The sequence below is a fragment of the Podospora anserina genome, chromosome 1 (genome assembly GCF_000226545.1).
Source record: "Podospora anserina S mat+ genomic DNA chromosome 1, supercontig 1".
NCBI lineage: Eukaryota > Fungi > Ascomycota > Sordariomycetes > Sordariales > Podosporaceae > Podospora > Podospora anserina.
Window position 1 is genome coordinate 735531 of NW_001914859.1, and position 22808 is coordinate 758338.

General features: G+C 52.2%; 6 protein-coding genes across 6 annotated transcripts, besides 1 other annotated feature; 2 read left to right on the forward strand and 4 right to left on the reverse strand.

Annotated features, from left to right (window-relative positions):
* Nucleotides 1-804: part of a sequence feature (transposase pseudogene) that runs on past the window's edge.
* A 3123-nt stretch (nt 805-3927) lies between these two features.
* On the reverse strand, nt 3928-4692 carry PODANS_1_2080 (uncharacterized protein; the record flags this gene model as incomplete). Its single annotated transcript, XM_001912367.1, has 1 exon — nt 3928-4692. The coding sequence occupies one exon, from the start codon at nt 4690-4692 to the stop codon at nt 3928-3930; it is 765 nt and encodes a 254-aa protein (XP_001912402.1).
* A 1374-nt stretch (nt 4693-6066) lies between these two features.
* On the reverse strand, nt 6067-7261 carry PODANS_1_2090 (uncharacterized protein; the record flags this gene model as incomplete). Its single annotated transcript, XM_001912368.1, has 2 exons — nt 6067-6538; nt 6633-7261. 2 exons carry the CDS (start codon nt 7259-7261, stop codon nt 6067-6069), a joined length of 1101 nt encoding a protein of 366 aa, XP_001912403.1.
* Nucleotides 7262-8134: 873 nt separating this feature from the next.
* PODANS_1_2100 (uncharacterized protein) lies at nt 8135-9650 on the reverse strand (the record flags this gene model as incomplete). Its single annotated transcript, XM_001912369.1, has 4 exons — nt 8135-9166; nt 9221-9346; nt 9400-9509; nt 9632-9650. The coding sequence occupies 4 exons, from the start codon at nt 9648-9650 to the stop codon at nt 8135-8137; spliced, it is 1287 nt and encodes a 428-aa protein (XP_001912404.1).
* Nucleotides 9651-10827: 1177 nt separating this feature from the next.
* PODANS_1_2110 (uncharacterized protein) lies at nt 10828-11526 on the reverse strand (the record flags this gene model as incomplete). The annotated part of the gene is made up of 3 exons (XM_001912370.1): nt 10828-11220; nt 11279-11367; nt 11427-11526. The coding sequence occupies 3 exons, from the start codon at nt 11524-11526 to the stop codon at nt 10828-10830; spliced, it is 582 nt and encodes a 193-aa protein (XP_001912405.1).
* A 2501-nt stretch (nt 11527-14027) lies between these two features.
* PODANS_1_2120 (uncharacterized protein) lies at nt 14028-15067 on the forward strand (the record flags this gene model as incomplete). The annotated part of the gene is made up of 4 exons (XM_001912371.1): nt 14028-14161; nt 14224-14422; nt 14481-14768; nt 14828-15067. 4 exons carry the CDS (start codon nt 14028-14030, stop codon nt 15065-15067), a joined length of 861 nt encoding a protein of 286 aa, XP_001912406.1.
* Nucleotides 15068-15910: 843 nt separating this feature from the next.
* PODANS_1_2130 (uncharacterized protein) lies at nt 15911-19405 on the forward strand (the record flags this gene model as incomplete). Its single annotated transcript, XM_001912372.1, has 1 exon — nt 15911-19405. The coding sequence occupies one exon, from the start codon at nt 15911-15913 to the stop codon at nt 19403-19405; it is 3495 nt and encodes a 1164-aa protein (XP_001912407.1).
* Nucleotides 19406-22808: the final 3403 nt, after the last annotated feature.

A 22808-nucleotide genomic window follows, 5' to 3' on the forward strand; every position in this document is an offset into this window, starting at 1 on the left:
CACCGTCGGATGAGCTTCCTGGAGCTTTCTATTGCCCTTTTCAACTCCCTTCTTAACTGGATTACGATTCGCAACGCCCTTTACCGCCACGGATTTCGCCGTCGAGTTGCTCGGAAGAAGCCTCCTATTTCAGAAGCCAACCAGCAAAAGCGACTGGCCTGGGCTATAGAACATAAAGACTGGACTCTCGAACAATGGCGTATAATCCTTTGGAGTGACGAAACCTGGGTAGTTGGTGGTCCTCACCGTAAGTAGTATGTTACACGCCGAATCGACGAGGAATGGGACCCTACTTGTATCGTTGAAAAGCACCAGAGAAAAGGAGGGTGGATGTTCTGGGGCTGCTTTTACGGCTTAACTAAAGGCCCTGGTATCTTCTGGGAAAAGGAATGGGGATCGATCAATGAGTATTCTTACCGAAAGAATATCCTTCCTAACGTCCACGAATTTATTAACGATACCTTCGAGCAACACCATTTACAGCTTTCTTTTATGCAGGACGGCGCACCTGGCCATCGAGCGGCCGGTACGAAGAAGGATCTTGAGAATAGGAAGATTAGAGTAGTTGATTGGCCTCCTTTTTCCCCAGATTTAAACCCTATTGAATCCTATTGGAATTGGATGAAGGATTATATTGAGGATAAATACGGCCTTGAGGAGAAGCCGTCGTACGCGAAGTTGAAGAGGTACGTGGAGGAGGCCTGGCAAGAGCTTCCGGAATCTTACCTTCAAACGCTGTTGGATTCGATGCCCAGTCGGTGTGAGGCAGTAATTGCAGCGAATGGTATGCATACAAAATACTAGCTATAGATATGGTGATTATTTTGTAGAATACAATCGTCAGGGTGGACCTTGACTAGCGCGAGTACTTGACAAGAAGGCAAAACTTACCCCTGCACCACAGTAAGCAATATCGCCGACCACCGCACGGGGAAGGGTCGTGTCGAGGATTGGGAGAGCACGGGGGGCGGAGAGGCACGGCTTGTACCCCTGCTGTGGCCGGAGCTGCTGGACACACACGCCATCTCACCCCCCTAGCCCTCCCCAGACTACTATTTTATAACCCCTGCTAGTCAGCTAACTGTTCTGTGTTACAGGGCCCAGGGGCCTAACAATTCGGTGTTGTCGACGCACCGCTTTCAGCAGAAGCCCATTACTCCAATAACCCCCCGTTCTTAACTGTTGATCGCCAAGCCTGTAGGGGATTTGTTAGGGTGGAATCTCGAACTGTCTTCCCTGCAAGCGGGTACTCGTGGGCCATTCACCTTTCACCACCCACGAAGCTACACTTATCAGAAAGAGTCGAGATCCTTGTTATCGGGAAGGCTGAATACCTAAGCAGTTTTCCAGCCCCCTCGGTGCCGGCATCCAACGCCCGAGTCGGCATGAGCAGAACTTGTGGCGGCAGCGATTCCAAATCCTTTCGTGATTGCTACAGAGTGTAGCTAACTGGCCGGGTTCCTTTACACGAAGAAAGATGCTGGTGCGCGCGACAAGATTCCTGGGAGGGCCAGGTGTGGATTCCAACCGATCAAAACACGCCGATGGTCAGGGCTCATGCAGGGTCCTCGAGATCTGATCTTCCCATTCTTTTTCTGGGCAACCAACCCTCTCCGCCTCGCGAAACCCTCCCTTTCATTACATATATACGCAGACCAACGTCAACGATGTCGGTGCCGGGCATGCTAACTGGTGGCAATTCTGCCTTTGCGGGGATCGACAAGTCCTGGCTCATTTTAACAAAGTGTTTGCCGTACGATCTAGATCTGGGCAGCGTGGGTAGGGTTCCCATATTTGCATGGTGAACCCGTCATCATGCTCGACAAATGTCTGCACTATTTGCGTCAGTGTTTCTTGGGGGTATTGGTATTGTGGATATCGAGGACTGCGGGAAATAGGGGAATCATGTGGGAAAAGCAAAACAAGACGGTTATGGGGTATGGGATGGTAGTATGGGGGTGGGAGGAGTCGACTACCGCCGGATAGCCTTTGCTCCGGGTGGAATCACTTTCGACTCGCTTTGCAGTCAGGGGACGTTGTGGCCAAACAGAGACCAGAATGAGTCTCCCATGACCCTTGGGCTCCTCTCCATGGTGGGAGGCTTGCGTCGGTGGTGGCATCGTCCCCGGGGTAGGCAGCCGTACTTCCCCAGCGGCAGTAGGGCTTGTCGACCGAGGCCACTGGATGGATGGATGGATGGATGGAGTGTTGGTGAACCTGACAAGACACTCTTGGCGAATCACGCCTCCTCCCACTCGGCCTCCCTGTTCGATATAATCAAGCCCCCCCGTAGCCGTGGCCGGGACTCTCGGATGAATATGAAAGCCGTGTGTGTGAAGTTTTGCTGGCAAGCTGCTAGCAGCACCTCACCCGCATACACACACACCTCTCTATCCTTCCATCATAAACGAAAGCCAGCATTTCATCTTTCATGGGTCCGACACCTACCACCTTCCACACTCCCATAAGGCTCCAAAATCCCTCTGCAGCTTGCTGACCGGGTTAGTAGTGGTTTCGAAACGATGTCCACTCTCCTCCTTCTCCTCCTCCACCCCGAAATTGGGTTTCTGTTTGACCCCGTACGTATGTACTTTTGCCATCTATCCACCAACAGCTTTTGTCCAGCTGCGAAGATTCTTTACGAACTGTCCAATGTTTGTTACTTGGCCATTCTGTCGGCCCATGCCGGCCCGCAGAGAGCTCATTTCGGGGTTTTCGATGGCGAAGATTATTCGGGTCGTCCTCGGCGTAAGATAGGTGAGGTTGGTGTAGTAGGGGGTTTTGATGGGGTGGGTGAGGAGTGGTATGTATGAACATAACTTCTTGACCAGGTTGGCCTACCTTGGGGGTTTGTTGTAGAATTCCTGGTTCAGAGGGTTGTCGACGCTGCGGGAGAGGTTTGAAGCTTGACCACCCGGAGGAGGAATGTGTATCCCCCCCCCCCCCATGGTAGTAGTGCGGATGATTAGTAGGTCTCTGGTGTTTGGGAACTGGGTTTGAGCAAAGGCATTGTTGCTCAAGAGGGAGGCAAGTGCCGAGGGTATCAGTTTGCCGAGGATATCAGTTGGAATTTCATCTTGAAACGGTTGCAGGGTAGGTATCTGGCTTCAGGTGAGTGATATTAGGCTGGATGTAGTCATCAGCAAGCGTATATATCTTTCATGGACGTAGGTGTCGAATGATGTTTAGAGGTTGGAATTTGGCCAATGTTGTTATTTCATCCCCTCTCTCGTCCCGGCCTTGCCCGTGATATCAGAACATTTGAAGTTCGAATCATCGTCCCCATGCCGAGTCGAATATGTATAAAGTATACACGCATATCATCGATCTGATGCAACTGTCTCTCAGCCTAGTCCAACAAGAACTTGACATTAGTGTTACTCTAAGTATGCCTGCAACTTGGGCATACCTTAAAGACTTTATCAAGGCAGATGTCAATGAGCAGAAACTCGTGACCTTGATCCCAGCTCGTAATTATATGTACAAAATTATGACACGGCGCGCAAAGTATCACCAAGCGCTGTTGTCTGTATATACAAGGGCGGCCTTGAAGACCTCTCAATCAATACCACCACCCAAAATCGTTCCGTTGCCTAGGAAGGGAAGATGATTTGTTTTTCCTTGCAGGATTATAGGTTGGCGTACTCCCCCCTACCATTCCCTTTCTTCAGCCCGGCCAAATATGCCAAACTATATTCCTGGCAAACACACGCGCCGCGCCGTGTGATATCCAAAGTTTACTCGTCAGACTCTATCCACATCAATCCTGTGATATTCAACGTGAGCCCAACGTCCTCGCATATCACCCAAGGACCCAAAACAACAAACAGGATTCAACCAGCCTTTAACCCCCCCCCATATACCATCCCATTATCCAACTCTTTATGTTAACCCCCCTTCCCCACCCCATTCCCAGTTTGATCCCCTTCAACTAAACAAAAACTCCCTCACCACCGGCGCCCCACTAAACTCAGGATTCAACAGTATACAATTCAAAAAATACTGCAGCCCCCCCCTCCTCTTCTCCAAAAACCCAGTCTTAAACCTCTTGACCAAACTCTTCGGCGGCAACTCCGGCACCGCAGCCTCAAACCCAGGAAACGTCATGATCAACTTTTTTCTCAAATCATCAAACTCGCTGTATCGCTTCCTAATATTTATCCTCGGCCCTTCTAGCGTCTCTACCGAAATATTCCAGACTGTGAAAGCCCCGATGTTGGTCGAGGAAGTGTTGATCGTGATGTAATCCGTTATTGTCACCGATCTCGCCCAGCAGGAGCGGTTGCGGTCTTGAGGCGTGGTTGGGGATGTGGATGGGAAGTGGGAGGAGGGGAGGTCGGATTCGTTGTCTTGGAGGGTTATCGCCCCGGGTGGGAGGACGGATTCGATGGAGGCGGTGGATAAAGGGCGGAGACCGTTCGAGGCAGGGTGGTTTGGGGGGTGGGATGTTGAGTGCCAGTATGGAGGGGAGGTTACAGTCACGGTGTCGTGGTTGGAGGAGGAGGTTGTGGAGGCTACATCGTCGCCGTCGTCGTCGTCGTCGTCGTCGAATAGGGGGTTACGTCGGGGAGGTGCTTGGCCGTTGGTTGCCACAGACATGTTTGCTAGCGATTCGGATTTATTGCTGTCGAGTATTGCTGCTTGCGCCGGCTCATGTTGCGCCTGGGCGCGGTGCTCGTTCTCGGATGCCATGTAGCTAATTTAGGAGGTGCTACCTTATCGGTTGAAGCCCAAGAGTTCAAGCTGAAGGCGAGAGCAATATGCGCTCCAAGGTGAGGGGCGTGCGACACCGGCAGTTACTGGAAAGTTGGGGATGACGGCAGTGCAGTCTTGGGGTCTTGGGGTCTTTGGATAGAGTTTGCGACTTGGATGCGATGCGATGCGATGCAATGCGACGCGCTGGTTCTTGTGTGGGATGCTTGATGTCAAGGATAGCTTTACAGAAAAAGACAGCGGGATCAAGGCTGGCGGTAGGCAATATAACAACAGTATTGTAGGTAGGCTGAAAGCTAAAGGTATTCGTGTTACAAAGATGTTGCTCAAGAGAGAACAATCAAAAAGACCTGTCGCACAGTCCACGCAGACTCAACGGTTTGTCGTCATGGGTCGAAACCCCTACTAGTTGCCCCACAAACCCAAGCGGGACAAGGATCATACAGTGCGCCTTCAATACCATAGGACTGTGCTACTTACATTAGGTTAAAATATCAGTCTAGGTTAACCTTCACAATATCTTTTTATTATCTATTAGAAAGAAATTGGGCAAGAAGGAACATAGTCAATCTCAAAAAAAAAGATAGAAGTATAAAAATGCGAAAAAGCTCACTGACACCTCTCCAATGTTTTGGAAGGGTGTCAGCTACGAAAACCCTGTAGGTTTGCAGTTTGGTTTTTTAATTTGGTTTCTTTTTATTTTCCTTTGAGTTACCGCCATCCTGGCTGGCAGTATGGGGTTGTTTTTTATTATCACCACTGACCCTTTCAGGGCAGGGGACAATTTCTTTAGAATCCCTTCTTCAGCTGGGCTAAGAGGGGTGTTATTCTTGCTCTTGCTCAGCATCATGTCATCTCAATGAGGATGACAGAGTAGAGAGAGCCCTTGATTCTTAGGCCATGTCTGCTCACAGTTGTATAGTATCAGATATGGCATCGGTCCTCGGTTTCTTGCAGATATGGCGTCAGTGCCCGGTTTCTTGTTGCTTGTGCTCGCTCGTTGAGATCAGATCCATCTGATGAGGGCAACGGACCCATTTGATCCTGAAATGACCCGCCCTGGAGTCGAACCTGAACTCTAGAGCGGTCAGGACCTCTTTTCTTATCCCGTCCATTAAGTCATAGGACCATGGAGGGGTTGCCATTTGTTGACGGAAAGTGTTCCTCAACTCGGTTGTATGAACTGTGGGCTCGCTCCTTCCCAGATATCTCACGGCAGGAGCAACAGTCCCAAGCAACCAGCCCCAAGCCAGACCAGTGACGACCGCACCAACACCGTGAATGCAGGGCTCTCTATTCACCGACATATCAGCTCTCAATTCTTGTTTTTGTGCAAGGTATCATCATGGGCATCTAGAGCTCGTCCTTCACAAAATACCTACCCTTCTCATCTTCCGTTCCCGGCACCACACCCTCAAAGTGTCCCTCCAAATCCATCCACTCTCCCACAAATCCAGCCACAATCTTTGCCCAATCCTTCACCGTGGCCACATCCAAGTTCTTGACGTCATCATCCATGGTGTGCCACACCCTAGGAAACGGCGTTGGGATAATGTGCAAGATATCCTCCACCCCCCTCCTCAAGAACGGCACATGGTCATCCTCGACATACCCGGCAAAGTTCCAGTTCGATCTCTCGGAGTCATGAAGAAACCTTCCCGCCTTTGGCTCCGATTCCAACAACTTCAACCCTCTCAACCTCTCTTCCACCTTGGCCATGTTCTGATACGCCCAATGAGTCTTCCCAAAGAAACTCGGCACCGTCGGATCCGCCGCCCCCAACAAATCCAACAACACAAACAAACTAATCGTATCAAGCCTCGAACTCCCATCCTCATACCTTTCATTCTGCCAATCCTCCGCCAAAGCCCTATCTTCACGTCAGCCACATCCCCCTTCCCCCCTTTAGTATCACTCACCTGCTCCCATAAAGACTATCCTCCCCACTCCACTGCACCCAAGCCTCCTCCCCATCAAAAAGCACAACCTGCACCCCCTTCCCCCTCTCCAACCCATCATCCTCCCACTCCCCCCACCTCTTCCCCATCGCCCCATCCAGTTCCTTCAACACCCACAACAACACCGCACAAGGCACCGCACTGTCCACCGCCCCTATAAACCCCTCCGGCCGATACAAACTATCATAGTGCGCCGCCAGCGTCAACCTCTCCATCTCCCCTTCCCTTTCCCTCGTCATCCCGGGCGGATCCCTCCTGATGATCAAGTTCTGAAACGGCACCAGCTTCTCCCCCGTTGCCGGCGTTTTTGACGTCGAGTTATGCCACTCTATTGTCCACTCCGGCGACAGGTTAGACTTGATGTAATTAATAAAATGCGCCTGAACAGCCGCGTGTCCTGGCGTTCTCGGGACGCGGGGGATCAAGATTGGTGAGAGGAGGGAGCCATCGAACGGGTCCAGTTCCGACGGCGATGACGCCGAAAGGGGGGAGGATATATGCCGGAGTGTGTCGTCCGAGAGTGTGGTATATCCTGCCGTTGTGCCCCCGAGAAAGGGCAACAAGAGATGGGATAGCGTGAGGCGTGTCATCTTGACAGGTGGTGGTGAGAGCAACAACAGTTGATGATGATGATGATGACAACGCGGAAGGAATGGGCTGGATGGGGTGAGCAGATGCTTGAATCGGTGCTATCGAATCCGCATTGTATGTCCCCTCATCGTGCTAAAAAAAAAAAAAAAAAAGCGGTCCGAATCTCAAGCTCAGCAGAGGACTATATATATGAGTCTGAAGCACTCAGTTATGGAAAGGTGTCGAGAGCAGCCGTCAGCTTCCCCGGCTCTTACCCCTAACCGTTAGTGACCCCTGCACACGCCCAACGCAGGGGGGGGTCAAGCACAGTGTGGGGAAGGTCCACGGTCTCCATCCAACCTCCAGGTTCACCCGCTTGGCACTCCCCAACGTTTATCATATCAATCTTATCTTTCATCCATACCCATATCATTCATTCATTTGTCTTCTCTTCTAACTCTTTAATCTCTATGGAAATCCAGCGTAGTTGATTCGCTGTTACTACTATGTACATTAAAAACGATTAATAAACCTCTCGCTATCTACTACGACACAACGACAACAACCCGACCTGCTTCGAGCAGCACATCTGTGCTGGAAGAAATCCCATCCAGGTATATATGCAGAGAAGTTACTCCAGGCCCTCTCCAGAGGATATCGCCAAGAACCGTTACCCCTTGACCGTTGAGGCATGGGCTTAAACGCCATCATGACAGACAACACACGCAAAAACGCCATGCTAGGATGCAATGCAATGCCAACCACCTTTTTAGAAAGTCAAATCCCAGCCCACGACCGACCCGCTGCTAACGAAGACAGTCCTGCTCTTCTTCCCGATCCCGATGCATATGAAGGTTTCATTCTTCTCTACTACTCCTCATGCTTTCTCCCTCTCAATTAATCCTTCTTTGGCGCAAGCCGTTGATGATACCGGCTGCCTTTCTCTTGTTCTCCATCTGCTTTTCGTAAGGGATGGTCAAGCAGTTGATGCCCAAAGAGTTGCAAATGCTCGTCGTGACGAGATAAGCCCAGCGGAAGTAGACAATCGCCGCAAAGCCCAAGTAAGAGACCAGGTACATGTGTTCATACTCCGCTGAGACGGCCGGAAGTCCAATGCGAGGGAGGTTGGCCATGACGGCGCCACCAACAAGCGGCCACAGCATGACGGTCCAGTAGGGGAATGGCTGCTTGGTAAGGTGTGCAAGAATCATTTTGGTCGTCATGCGGCCAAAGACGAAGCTCATGATGATGCAGAAAAGAACGAGGTGGTTGTCGGTGCGGATGTACGAGTATGGGCTGTAGACCCAGGCGCCGATGCTAAAGGTGAAGATGGCCATGGGGGTCCATTCGAGGAAGACGGGAGCCACGGGCTGGCCGCGAGCTCTCCGAGCCTTGACGACGTTCAAAACGCAAAACGGAATGTGGGTGGCCAGCAGCGAGAAGATGATCAGTCCCACCCAGATGTCCCGGATCGACAGGTCGCCAATAGTGTCTTTTGTCAAACCTAGGTTACTAAGTAGGTAGACACGACCCTCGGCGAGATCAACCAGCGGTTCGGTCCAAACAGCCGGTCCATAAATCCCAGACAGGATCATGAACATGCAGGCAAGCAGGAGTCCTTCAGTCGGTCCGTTGATGACTCCGAGATAGAGGGTGTGCGTGTGGTAGGTCTCCCATGTCGAGAAGAACATGGGCAGGCAAGGTACGAGAGCGGTGAAGACACCAGACTTGGAGGTCCCGAGACCCATTGCGGCGGTTTCCAACAAGCTGGCCAAGGTGCAGTTCAAGCTGTCAATGCCGTGGTCGAAGAGCTCTCCCAGTCCGCTGGATGTGCCGGTACGTCTCGCTTGTTTGCCGTCCACGTTGTCGAAAGTCTGGTACATGAAGAGACCGAGCGCAAAGCTGAAGTATAACCATGTTGGGCCCTGAAAAGCGTCAGCTCGTGTTTCCCACACCCAGTGCCTTGGAAAGTATCTCACAGGTCCCACGAGATCCGGCATATAGATGACCAAAAGGGCGACATTAATCAAGATGCAAAAGAAGCCTAGAAGGGTCACCATGTTTGGGGCGACCCATAATGGCAGAACCTCCACAAACGCATTCCACTACAAGGTCTCAGTCTAGTATTCTCGTCGGAGGCGGGGCATAGAGCGCATACCCAGTGCTTGAGGACATAGTTTGATATGGGGGACTTGTCGACGGCGGAATATTTGTAGTATTTTAGGTGGATGAGTGCTTCTTCGGAAACACACTCGGCAGCGGCCCTTCCTGTTGCACAGATTCCATCGCCGTCAGCCACATCGTCTTCTTCGGAGCAAGATCGCGGGGGAAGCACAAATGCAGGTATGGGGAGTCAATGCAAAGGTGGATCACAAGGGGGTTGCGCGCACTGCTGCTGTCTAGTACCATGGTGTCGGTCAACCTCCCTGAAAGGGGATTGATTACGCTCCAAGGGCTGCGATTAAGGTGTATGGCTGGTACAAAGAAGCCGTTTCGAAAAATACAACCGCGACGGTAGTTTAGAGGTATGTTTCTTAGGATCGGTGCCGGTTCGGTGATAGGGTACTCGTGGCCGTTGATAGGAAAATGAAGGAAAAATCAACAAGTCAAGAGACGGCGGCTGCCACCAACTACTTTGTCAAGATACCGGGAGCAAGGTTTGGTCGGCGGTCGGAGGTCGGTGGACGGGATTTGCTCGTTTATCAAGCCCGGGTCCAGTGAAGGGGTCCACTTGAGCAAAAGGTAGTCCAGGAAATAGCAGCACTTTGTAGGCGCCGGTCTCTTCAGTTGTTGAGAGACAACGCTGGTGTCGTTGCGAATCAAATCTCAACAGACTGCTCTCTGCCAGCTGGTTTGAAGGGTCTGCCCCACTCGCTTGAGATTTGAATTTTTGCACGTGAAAATTGGCAGGCGGTGAGGCTGCAGTGAGTGAAATGAGGGCATCTGCCGCTGCATGGAGGACGGATGACGAGCTTCATGTTTACTCTGTGCAACACGGCTCGTGGATCTTTGTGAGAGTTCAGCGTTTGTGTTTCAAGACGTGTTTGTTCCTGGAATTCCCGAGTCAGAATCGAAAGATGTGCGTGGATGAGTGCAAGTGGCTGTGTGAACATCACACATGGGATGAAGAGCCAGACCTTCAGATGAAACAATCACCCGACTAAAAGACGGCAATAAGAGGTACCAGCCGTTATGCCTCGAGCCTGCTGACATTAGAGTGAGTCGAGTTATACACCTGCGTGGGAAACAGCAGCAATGCGGTACTGTGTAACCAGACCCTTGATTTGTGAAACGAACTGTCCAATGCCAAAAAAATAAAAAAGGATTCACCTATCAAAATTCTCCAAACGACCAATGAATTGTAGTGTAGTAGTTTAGACATTAAGGATATTAAACACCTCCCATCGCACCTTCCTGGAACCCCTTTTAAGTATGTTCCTGGTTCCTAGGCTCAGCTCCTTCCACCGTCAACGCACAACTTCTTCCTATACACATCAACCCCAACCAACACCAACAGCAAACCAGAGAAACCGCTTTTTATATTCCTGAAGCACGCATTTTACCAGACCACGCCAATTGTCGGTCTCTAAAGAAGCAAAGTGAAGCCAGCAAACAGACCAGTGGCAACAACAGCGAGACCATAGGCATTGCCGAGCGCGAGAGCACCAGCGCCGCTTCCTGGTCTGCCGTTGTTGTTCTGGGTACCATCGCCGAAGCCGTCCGCAATTCCATCAGTTGGGGTCGCCGTCTCCTCAGCCGCCGAGGTGGTCGCCGTCTTGGTCTCGTTGACACGGCTGGGGTTCTGGGCACCGCAAGGATGTTCCTCACGGCAAGCAGCAGAGCACAGGTTGTTGGTGCCGCAGTCCTTCACGCACTGAGTGCCCCAAGCTGTGCACACGTGGTAGGGGAGGGTGAGGGTGTACTCGGACATGTTTGGTTGCTTGTTGTCGCTGCAGAGGCAGCCGTAATTCAGGGTTTCCTACACGGTTTTGTCAGCGCCGAAAGCTCGTACGATCGAGTCAGCCCAGGCCACATACAGGATCGCAGTCGTTGACGAGGGGCTGGCCAACACTGGTTTGACGGCAAATGGTTGGGCAAGTGCTCCTTTGGTCGTTGCACCAGGCCTCTGCAAATTTTACCTGGTAAGCATGTCTCCCGACAGCAATTACTTCGCGTTAAACATACTTCTGGCAGAGAGAGGGATGGTATTTGGGTCGATCACGTAGTCGGCTGAGACGGTGACGGCGGCGGCAAAGGCCAGGACGGTTGTTCGGAAGTTGACCATTGTGACTGAGGAGCTCAAGGAAACACGCTGGTAAGATGCGAAGGGATGCTGGAGCAAGATGGCGGTCTGAATGAGGTTATGTTTAGCAATTGATCGGAAGAACACAACAGGGCCGACGTCGCCACGGCCACGGGGTCCGCATTCCAGTGGAAAGGTGAGGTCAAGTCTTACAGCTGCGGTGGATCCGAGACCTGAGGAAAAGGAGAAGGCGTGGACGGTGACTCGTAATATTAACGGCGTTCTAGGAGATTAAAGCACCGGTTGCGACGAGGAGAGGCGGCCAAAATATACGAACGAGGGCAAGAATACAAACAATTCCCAGAGACGTGAGTGCTCTTAGCGAGTGACAGCACACAGCTCTTTTAAAGGGATCGGGAACGAAAGACAGTCCGCAGATGGAGATGGGGATGGCATAACAGGAAGGAAAACGCGACCGAGATTCAGTAAAAAGGGCCCCAGCGACCCCAGACCCACGATGGACTATCTAGGCCGTGGCTGGCCCCAAGGTCACAGAGGATTGGTCCCCTTGGCAGCTTAATCACCCGCCAAAGCCGTTGATAGGTTTAGACCGGCCATCCCTGTCGGGCATGTTCTTTGTTATTGTCGCAGGGATCAGCAGCCCGAGCACTCGCAACAAGCCGAACACAGAGGAGAAAAACTTCCAATTGGGCCACCGCAATTGAATACTGGGGGAGCTCTGTGGCACAGATTGACCACTTTTGGGAGAGCTGTCTCGGGCGACGCAACATCACCATCAACACACCGCTGAAAAGTGTCGACGTTTCTGTCATTCATCGAAAAGCCGATGGTTCGACTACACTAGAAGGGCAGCTCGGCTCCACCGTCTCAGCGGACTGAACGCCCCGAGGACAGGCAACGGCTCGTCCGATGCAGTGCCATTCCTTGATACCAAGCAAGGCTCATATGTCCGAATCCATGTTATGTTGCGTTTTCGTGCGGCACCTCCAAATACATGGATGCATCCGAATCTGTGCCCCTCACAGTGGAAGCAAGCAACTTCTAAAACGGAAGCAGAAATCCGAAGCCCTAGGCGGCCCATGATCTTAGCGTTATGTGTGCACTTTGCCTTCACTTTTTGCCAGTCCTCCGTGTCAAATCTGTCAGTTGCCATCCGATCAAGTGAAGCTTTCCTGCCACTCTTTTTCTTCAGCATCGTCTGTGTTATCTGTCAGTGCTTCAGCTGATCTGCTCTCATTGCTATACGAGAGAGCTTTGGTCATGGAAAAACCACGAGGTCTATCACCTCAGTTTGCCCCTCATGTTCTAGAATCTCTTGATATCCAACCTCGATGGTCACCCACACATCCATCCCCACGCCCCGCGCGCCCAGACTTCGTGTTTAAGTGCCGTGATCTGTGGCCAACACTAGGCAGGATCCTGGTGTGTTTGCATCTCGAGACTGACTCCCAATCGCTTTTGAGAGTATGCATATCTGCCTGCAGTAACCAGCCTGCAACATGCCGGAAGTCCATGTTTCTCCATGCAAGACCACAACATAGATAGCCCCGCCTTGAACTGAACAGGAAGGCGGGGGATATTCCTGCCAGCCAATATATCATGACTTTGCAAACAAAGGTTGGTCGGGCGGAGAGATAGCAAGCCCCGATGCACAAATTGATTGGTGTCTCGGACAGAGTTGCGTATGCCTCCGTTCATGATATCGTCCACGGGCTTCAGGTTTTGCGTCAAATGGTATCGTATCGGGGGCCATCCACAAGTTGATCTCATGGACTATAAGTAAACCGAGGAATCGTAAATGGTCTTCCATTCGGTGTCTGGCTGCTTATACGGCCTGGAAACGATCACGAATGCTGTCGAACACCGAGCTTGCTCTTAATCCACCCACCAGAGAAAAACTCGACCAATCAGCAACTGTGAGACGCTTGTGAGCAACCCATTTGGGAAAGTTTTTTTTGTTTGCGAGCAATATGACCGCCAAAGAATATTACAACATGTTGATTAACAGTCCTTGTGAGAATTAACTGCGTTTTGTAGACTACAGGGTTCATTCATAATGCATTGGTAGGAAAGATCATGCTGCAACATTGGACGGGGAAGTTCCAAGGCACAAGTGGGACACATTTATTCCCTCTGCGAGGACAATATTGCAACCGCCATGTTGTTGAATTCGAAGGCAAGACTCATACAGACGAACTCTGACATTCATGATGGAGCAAAAAAGCAGAGAGAGGAATCCTTTACTTCCACGACGTTGAGCAACAAGACTCTTGGTCAATATCAATGTTGAATATTCCAGAAAAAGAAGGCGCACAGGCCACATCCCATCCGATTTCCCCGGTGTCTTGGCACTTGGCCGTAGCGCCGCGCATGGAGCATGGAGCTTGAACAAGTGTTCATTGAGGCACTGGAAGTGACAGCTCCAATTGCCATCATTAGCCTCGTCACCCAGTAAAGTTGCTTCACGCAACGACGGGCTGCACCGATTTACGACACATTCCACATATATCCGATAGCCTATCATGAGGTTCACACAATCATTTGCGCCAGCGCTTCTGCTCCTGGCTGGCGTCGCGCAGGCTACATCTTGGGGGTTCGATGATGGCAGCGTCTCAGTTGTCGCAAAGCGGGCTGGCGATGCTGGCAGCAAGGAGAGGTATACAATACCTTCAGAACGCCAAGTAAAGTTCCGCCGTAGAAAGCTAACACAAATCGTAGGTTCACCTCGAAGACACTCGTTACGAAGCCCCTCTCGCTCGGCAGCACCGATACACTAAAGATCAGCTTGACGGCAAAGGACAATGGTCAGGGGAAGCGCCCGCATCAAGCGTTTGTTATTCTCAAAGAGAAGGAGACTGGGCTTGAGGCTCCCTTCCCCTTGACGGTCAAGGAAAGTGGAAAGGCGGTCGCTTCAATTGTAAGGCAAATGGAAACATCGAGATTTCGACAACCAATGCTGACGAGGACCGGCATAGACTCACAAGGACCTTCCCGTCCAATTCCTGCACAGCGACGGACCCCTCGAGGCCTCGATTATCCTCGGCTCCTTCGGTTCCTCCAAGGCTCTTAATGCCCCCGTGTTCGATGTCAAGCTACAGAAGGACCCCAATGTCCCCCTCCCACCCTACGAGAAGCCCGTCCGCTATGGCAAGAAGGAGGAGATCCACCACATCTTCCGCGCTGATCCCACGAGCCCGCCAAAGGTGATTTCTATCTTCTTTGCGCTGTTTGTGCTTGCTACGGTTCCGGTTCTGTTCATCAGCGTAAGTCTTGTCTGCCATTGATCTAATTCAGACAGCCACTAATATCGAATTCAACACAGTGGATCTTCCTCGGCGCAAACCTCAACCACCTTTCCAAGGCCATTGGTGCCGCCCCAGTCTCACACGCCACCTTTTTTGGCTCTATCCTCGCCATGGAGGGTGTCTTCTTCCTCTACTATACCACCTGGAACCTCTTCCAGGCCCTGCCTGTCATTGGCGCTGTTGCTGTGGTCACAATGCTGAGCGGTACCAAGGCACTGGGTGAGGTGCAGAGCAGGAGACTTGCCGGAGAGCGTTAAAGGAGATATAAGGAAGATAAAAGATATGGGATTCCGCTTGGTGCAAAATGAAAATGGACGGGGTTTGGGCAGTCAGCCCTATTGTAACATCACTTCTAGAAAGATTCCCTGTGGTCCACCTGGGGCGATATGTCAAAATGTCGTGTATTTGGCAAGCGATTATGTTTATTATGGAAAATACTGGGACAGAACATGAGCCTTTTTCTCTGTTCGTCACTACTGCAAAACGATAAAAATTGATTGCTATAGAAGCCTCCGGTTCCTGATCTAGGCCAGTGGTTCTCATCCAGTCAGAGTGGTGTTGAATCAGGAATTGAGACTTGGTCGCAGCCCGATGGCACCAAAAACGGTCTGGTGGCAGCTGGGCCAAGGCATGGCACCAATGAAATCACTCCTTCTGACAGTGCCGGCGCATTCTTGCCCCACTTCCACCTACGCTACCCGTTGCTGCCCCACTTGGCCCTATTTTGTATCTCTGTACTCTTGTAAACAAATGGGTCTTGATCGCGTCTCCCCCAGCTTTGTCACCGTCACCTGCTGTGTGCATGAGGAGAGCCCGCCCTTCGCGACGTTCCCTGTCGCCATTGCCCTGCAACGCGACTCTGGCTTTCAGCATGCGACTGCCTGCCTTGCGACTGCATTCGACACCCGAAGCGCTTGCCTGAGTTTTGTTTACTTTGCAGCAACTCCTGCGGCCCGGACGTTACCCGTCGTATTGTTGACATTCGACCTCCCTTCCAGTGTTATTTTTCTCTGTTCCGTTTGTTGCACTTGCTCGGATTCCCATCTTTTGCATCCCCCCCACGACACGGCGCTCGACGCGCTCCCAGCAGTTAGCCCAACATGGACGTCAACAGCAATAGGTCAAATCATCATCAATCTAGCAAACCACGGCATATATCTAGGTTAAAAAAGGAGATGCTCGAGCACCGCATTCAGCACAACCCCTTCAGCTCCCCGCCATCCTCCACAGGTTCCCACGATACTGTTAGCACCACGACCGAGGAACTCACCCGAAATCTCTCCAATTTTTCTTTCAGTCCGGACGGCGAGGGCACCCGCCGGCTCAGCGAAGACTTCACCAACCCGGCCAAGAGGCAGGCTACCCGATCTGGCCGGTTCGGTTCCTCAAGGCAACCTCGTGATACAAACACCGTACTTAACACCTCGGCCATCGCGCGCACCTTCCCCGAATGGAGCGGACTTCTCAACAACAAGACCAATAACCAGGACAAGGACACGGCAACGCTGACCCAGACGTTCGACTTTGCCGGAGTAATAAAGCCTCTCACAAACGGAGCCAACGGTGGGAAGGAGAATGTCCCCCCCGCCAGAGAGGTCACCGAGGAGCAGACTTTTGACAACCCATTGGACTCGAGGAAAAAACGAACCCGGGCTGATATGCAGGCCCGTGTCGAAAATGAATCTGAATGCTCTACAGTACTCTCATTATCGATGTCTCCAGGTCGGCATGGGCGCCGGTCCCGTTTCCAGAACCTGGATGGTGTCATGTCTCCTGAGGCCCCCAAAAGGTCTATCCAAGACATGGTTTCCAAGATCCGCACCGAAAAGCAGAACAGCCGGCGCGACATGACGCCACGAAAGTCTTTGATGAGGGAACCTTCTACTGCACAGCCCAACCCCGACACTCTCCAAGGCCAGAGTTTCGAAGAAGGCCGTTCGTTTTTCCTGCCGGGCTTCCGACACCTTCCTGATTGGACATCCGGTACTCTCAAGTTCAGCACCATGCAGAACGGCGTTCCTGTTTTCGTCAAGTCCAAGACTGGTGTTAGGTTTGACCAGTCGGCGAATGGTCACGGCGCTCTCAACTCCGTGAGCATTCCCGAGGAGGACGTGGAAATCTTTGTGTCAATGGATAAGCTCCAAGACGAGGTGCGCGAACTCCAGGATCACGACGCTATGCTCCAGCGTGAGGCAGAGAAGTTGCAGCGCGAGGTGAACCATCTCCAGTCTGAGCTCAAGAGGTTCAAGAGTAGGCACCCTTCGGACAGCGCTATCGGCTCTGACACGGACGGTTCCTTTAGGCGCAGCAATGGGCATGACCAGGAATTAGAGGGTCAGATTCAGGAGCTGCGGGATCGTCTCAACCATGCGAGTCAGCAAGTTGGTATGAATGATATCCACAGCGCCGCGCTCTCTGCTGAGCGTGATGAGGCGTTGCGTCAGGCATCGATCGCTCGCGAGAGGGCTGCTAAACTGCAAGCTGAGCTGGAGGCATCACAGAAGGATCTCCAGTACTCGCTGCAGTTCCGTCAGGATAAAGAGTCATTGCAGCTTGAGAATGGCATACTCATGTCTGAGGCCGAGGCCATGCAAAAACAACGGGATGAGGCCATGCATGACAATGCGACTTTGATAGCAGAGAACGATAGGCTTCGCAGGGAACTAGCTGGGGTCCGGAAGGACCTCAAGGCTACTCGTGAGGAGCTTGCTTCGGTTCGCAAGCAATACGAGGCTCTGAAGGGGGAAAGGAAGATGTTCGTCGATGATCACAAAAGTATGGAACGGAACAATGACACCTACTTTAAGGAGAACAAGAAGCTTCAGGCACAGGTTGCCGCCCGGGACCAGCACATCACTGATCTTAGGAAGGGTATCAGCGCCCGTGACAAGATCATTGATAGCATGCAGGGTCTGACCACGGATACCGCTGTGCTTCAGCTGAATGCGGACCTCGAGGTGGAATTGGAACGTCTTACCAACCAGATGGAGGAGCTCAAGGACGACATTCACGAGAAAGACAGCCACCTCAACGACAGGGAGACCCGTATCCGTACGTTGAAGGATGAGAACATGGAGATTTCCATCGACAACGAGCGCCTCAAGGATGAGAACCGGCGTTTGCGGGAGGAACAGAAGGAGATTGAAGACCAGTGGGTGGACGAACGGCAAAAGGTCGTTCGGCTGAGCCAGATGCTGAACAGCAAGTCATTGAACGACAATGAGGATTGTGTGCGCTTGGGAGATGATTTCAGGATCAAGGAAGCCGAGCTCCAGCGCAAGCTTGATCGCCGGGAAGCCGCCGTCAGGAAGGTCAAGCTGCTCACCGCCAAAATTGCCGAGATTGCTGAGCAGGAGTTTACGGCGCTTGCGATGAGGACGACCAAGGTCAAGGTTGTTGATCCTAAGGATGTGGATGACTTTACTGGCAAGAGCAGCAACATGCACATCGACGAGGATCCCACAACCGAGCTCCACATGAACGCCCAAGACACGGACTTTGCCAGTGTCATGGAGGGCGAGCTTGCCAAGCTCAAGCAGACATATCAGGACCTTCAGCGTCGACAGCAGCAAGGCGATACCCAGCAGTTTACCGACTACTCTTTACCCCAGCTGCCTAGTCTTCAGCGGAGCAAATCTGACAGTGTTGTTTCATCCAAGATTGCTCAACCGCTTCCTGGTATCCTTAAGAAGTCTAGTCAGTTTGCCCCGTTGGAGGAAGACACCGGTCGGTTCAGCGTGCGGTCAGCTATGAGCTTTGCCAGCCCGCTCGACGACGAGTCTGTTCAGATCACGCAGAACAACACCCGCCGGTCTGTTGCGAGTGAGGCCACCCGGCCGGAGTCTAGGATGCGCCGGAACTCAGAGAACACCACGACTCAACAGCAGCAGCACACAGGGACGGTAGAGCCCAACATGACTTCTGCGTTTTTCATGCCTGACATAACCCTGTCCGGCGGGAACAAACAGCAGCAAGCTGCCTCCTCGAAGCAACAAAGCAACGTCCCCTCCCTCAGCAAAGACGCCCGGCGCGTGTTGGACGGTATCTGCAACCACAAATCAGGCAACTGCAACGTCTGTGTCCGCATCGCGGCGCATGGTGCCTCGGCCAAGGAAACCACCCAAAACCTTTTGTCGACCAAACTTCAACTCTCAGCCGAAGAACTCAAACGCGGCAAGAAGACCGTCTCAGTCGAGAAGCCCGTCCCGGCCTCAGACAGGTACTACACCGACGAGCCGACCATGCGCCCCTCGATGTCACCGGGGGAAGCCCTCGCTATTCTAATCAAGGAGACCCAAGACGAGATTGAGCACTTGCAGATGGAGCTCAAGAGGGTGAATGAGGGGTATTTCTCGTTGGACAAGTCGGTGGGTGCGAGGGAGAGGAAGAGGTTGATGGGGGAGATGAAGAGGTTGCAGGGGGAGCTGGAGGCGAAGAGCGGGCAGCTGTACCGGTTGCACGATGTGCTTGAGGGGCAGAAGCAGGCTGGCCAGGTTATGGAGGGGGAGGTGGTTGATGTTACGGTGCTGGAGGGGCTGCCGGTGAGGGTTGAGGGGGGGGGAAGGACGGAAAGTGTTTTTGAGGGGTTTGAATAATTTCGTGGGGCATAACTGGGCTAGGTAGGGAACAATGGGCAAGGATAACAACATTTTTCAAGGGAGGGGGAGGGATTGTAAGGATATTATGGTTGTTTTTCTGGTGGGGTTTGTATTTCGAATAGGGTATTATAACTTTGGCAAAGGCTGGGTTTGGGCGTTTTGGGATTCTCTTTTGTTGTTGTTTGTGATAGGTGGTATTATGCTAGGTTTAGTTATGCCGGGCAAAACAGTGCGGAGGATAGCAGGCAAGGCGAGCAGGCAAGGCAGAGCAAGGCATGTGTGCATCAGCAGGCAATGAAAAAGATTTGTTCTTTAGTGTCTTGTCTTCAAGAGTCCTGCTTCGTCTCTTGCCCGCCACCTGGGCTATAATCTTGTCACCTAAACGGTATCTGCAATGAAGTCAAAGTGACAGTTCTCGCCGTAAACTTGCATTCAGCCTCAAAGAGACGGGACTGTGCCAAAAGTCTGGGGAACATCGCACTCGAGTCGCCCCTTCCAGCGTCGGACAACATGTGCCAAGCTCCTTCCCAAAACAGAACAGGAACGTCACCTCAAGGCAGCGGCGGTGACCTTGGGTTGAATTTTTAGGACTTGAGAAGGAAGTGGCAAGTGAGTGAGCGTGCTTTTCATGCTTTTCATCTCATATATGAAGAGATATGATAATGCAATGTCCATGGCCGCTGCTCTGAGTACCTACCCAGGCATTGAATCCGATGTGAAACCTCCCCCAATCGTATATCCTCACCGCACCTTCCGAGTGAAATTTAGAAACTGACTTTTGACAGGTTGTAATTCCTGGATTTCTCACTTCTTGGCGCAGCGGGAATCACCTCATCGTGAGAGCATCTGCCGTGGGCTCAATGCAGAGACGCCACATATTCGATAACCAAGGCCCGGTCTCACCCTCCTGCAGTAGCCAGGACACGTTCAGGTGACGCTGTGGTCAACTATTTCCCATCGGGCACCTACACGCACCCACGCTCCTGTGACGGGATAGCGTCACTGAGCCTGTGCAGCTGCAAGTGTTCAAGACTATCGCCGACCTAGGCCTATTGGTAAGGATAGGAAGAAGCTGTCAGTTCTCTCTTTTGCCGTACCGTCGATCCTCGATCCGACTATGCGTCTCAAAGCCTTACCAAATCCGGAGTCCCAAAGAGCCCGACCCAGATTTCAATGTGACCCACCTCCCCGACTCCCGACGGGACGAGGTCCTCCGAAACGGAACACACCGAGACCCACATCGCCGATAGCCCCACACCGAAGCCCGGGACATCCATCGGGCTTTGGCTGCGATGGTCGAGAACTTGTTGCAAACTTGTGCTTCGTGGATGTTATCCTCCGATCACCTTTCCACATGGTGCGGGTCCGAACTGATCATAGTAGACGAAAACTCCGACAGAAACCCCTCAGAAACACCCGGCCACGACACAGTACCGGAGCAATGCCATATCGGCGGGGTTGGTTGGAAGCACCAGACCTTTTTCTCAGCACACCTCCTTTTCGAATGCAGTACCCCACATTTGGACACAACCCTTTCTCCTGGCAGCGCTGCGGCTGCATATGGTGTGAAGACTTGTGCATCTCCTAAAGGCCCATATATCCTATCTCGTTGCATGTGTAACGGCAAAGATATCGATTTCCAATTTTAGGTGACAACCCATATGATCGCCACGGAACCAACGATGAGGAACCTGTCACCCCTCACCGAGTTCGTCCAACTGCCGAGCCATTAGGTTCACACAGTCTAGACGACCTCGTGATGCTGATGATGATGAGCCAATGCAACCAAAAATCCTTTGCTGGCCGACTGCTTCTGGGGTGACACAAGGTCCATATAAATTCGCATGAGTACGACACCAGGCGCGTGTGATAGTGAGGGCGGTGATAACGTGGCCCAGGACAGTGGGAAAGCTTCCATTACTGGAATGTGGATACCACTCTAGCTATCCGACACTTGGTACAAAGATTCACAAAGGAGCAAACCCTAAGCCGTCTCTTCTCTCTCCGCCACTCTGGAAACAAATCACATTCAAGAGTTTGAAAACTCTTAGTGCAGATAGGCGTTTGTGACAGCGGGAGGTTGTGGAGCTCATGAGCGAGGTTCCGGCCCCATGTGGACTGTGCTTTCTTTCGGACTTGTTGTCGGGAACGGCGCCCGAAGTTCGGCTGCTCGCCTGCCGCGGCAGGGAAAAGGATCGATCTCCAGATTGATTACACCGCCGATGTGCTGATCCTGGATTCGGCTGGCGCCCATGCCACCAACCCATGTTCCCTTCCCTTCCTCACCGTAGTGGTGTGAGTGGCAGTCAACAATCCGGACAGGGGCAAAACCAACCCAAGATTCCCGATCTTGGCAGGCCCCAAGGAATTCGAATATTGAAAAAAGCAATATGAATTACATGACGGGGCACGCACACGCATTCGCTAGCGCTTGCTGGCGCACACCGTCTCTTCCAATGTTCAAGTGACAGATCACGAGAGTCTCCCCCTTCCCAATCTTGTTTTGTAAGCTCGGTCAAGCTCTCATGATCACCACAAAGGCGGGCTACCATCAGCCAACGCCGCGAGCCTTACAAACCTTACAACAACGCTTATGTTAACCCACTTTGTTGACCTCAGCCGCATTGGTCCAAGTCTCGTCTGAAAGAAGGAACCGGCTCCGTGGGACACAACGTGGCCGAGGTGTGTGAGACTCCTGTGCCGCTCCCATCATCACGACCGGCCTCCAAGCTTTCCGTTTTGTGACCCCTTTCGCTTGTTGGGGGAGCCTCTTGCTGAGGGATTACGCAGTGGACAGCCAACTTAGCCGTTACCAAAGGTCACCCTCCTCTTACACCGCCCAATACTTTTCCAACTCATCGACTCGGTCCCTCAGTCACCTTATCCTCCAGTCAACCTTGCCACAACAAGCCGTCCTCGGATCTTTTCCCAATATATTTTAAGCCTGGACTTTTTGCCCCTCCACACCGACGCCAAACATAGAGCCGCTTTATCATACTCCAAGCCCATAGCATCAGCCAGAAGACCAGATTCGTGTTCGGGTTGGGCGGCGCGTCGTCGTTCGAGGTGACCTCTTGTGTACGCTGGTACCACATCTTGTCCGCTTGACGGTCTCACATACCTAAGGAGAACCACGGATTTTGTCCAGCTGGCCCAAGCTCTCACAGGGACGCGGCAAATTCTTCCTGTCGTGCTTGCATTTGTCACCTCTGCCGGTCGAGGCAAACCTCTCTATTTTGAGAGAGGAGCTGTCCCTGCAGTTGGACGGAAGCACCGGCTTCGGAGGCTCAGAGTAAGCGGCAAAGAATCCGAGAGGCTCTCTCTCTCACGGGGGGTGTGAGAGTCAGTTCAACAGCACGTACCCAGCAATCTCGCTGGATGATAGAATTGGTTCTACCAG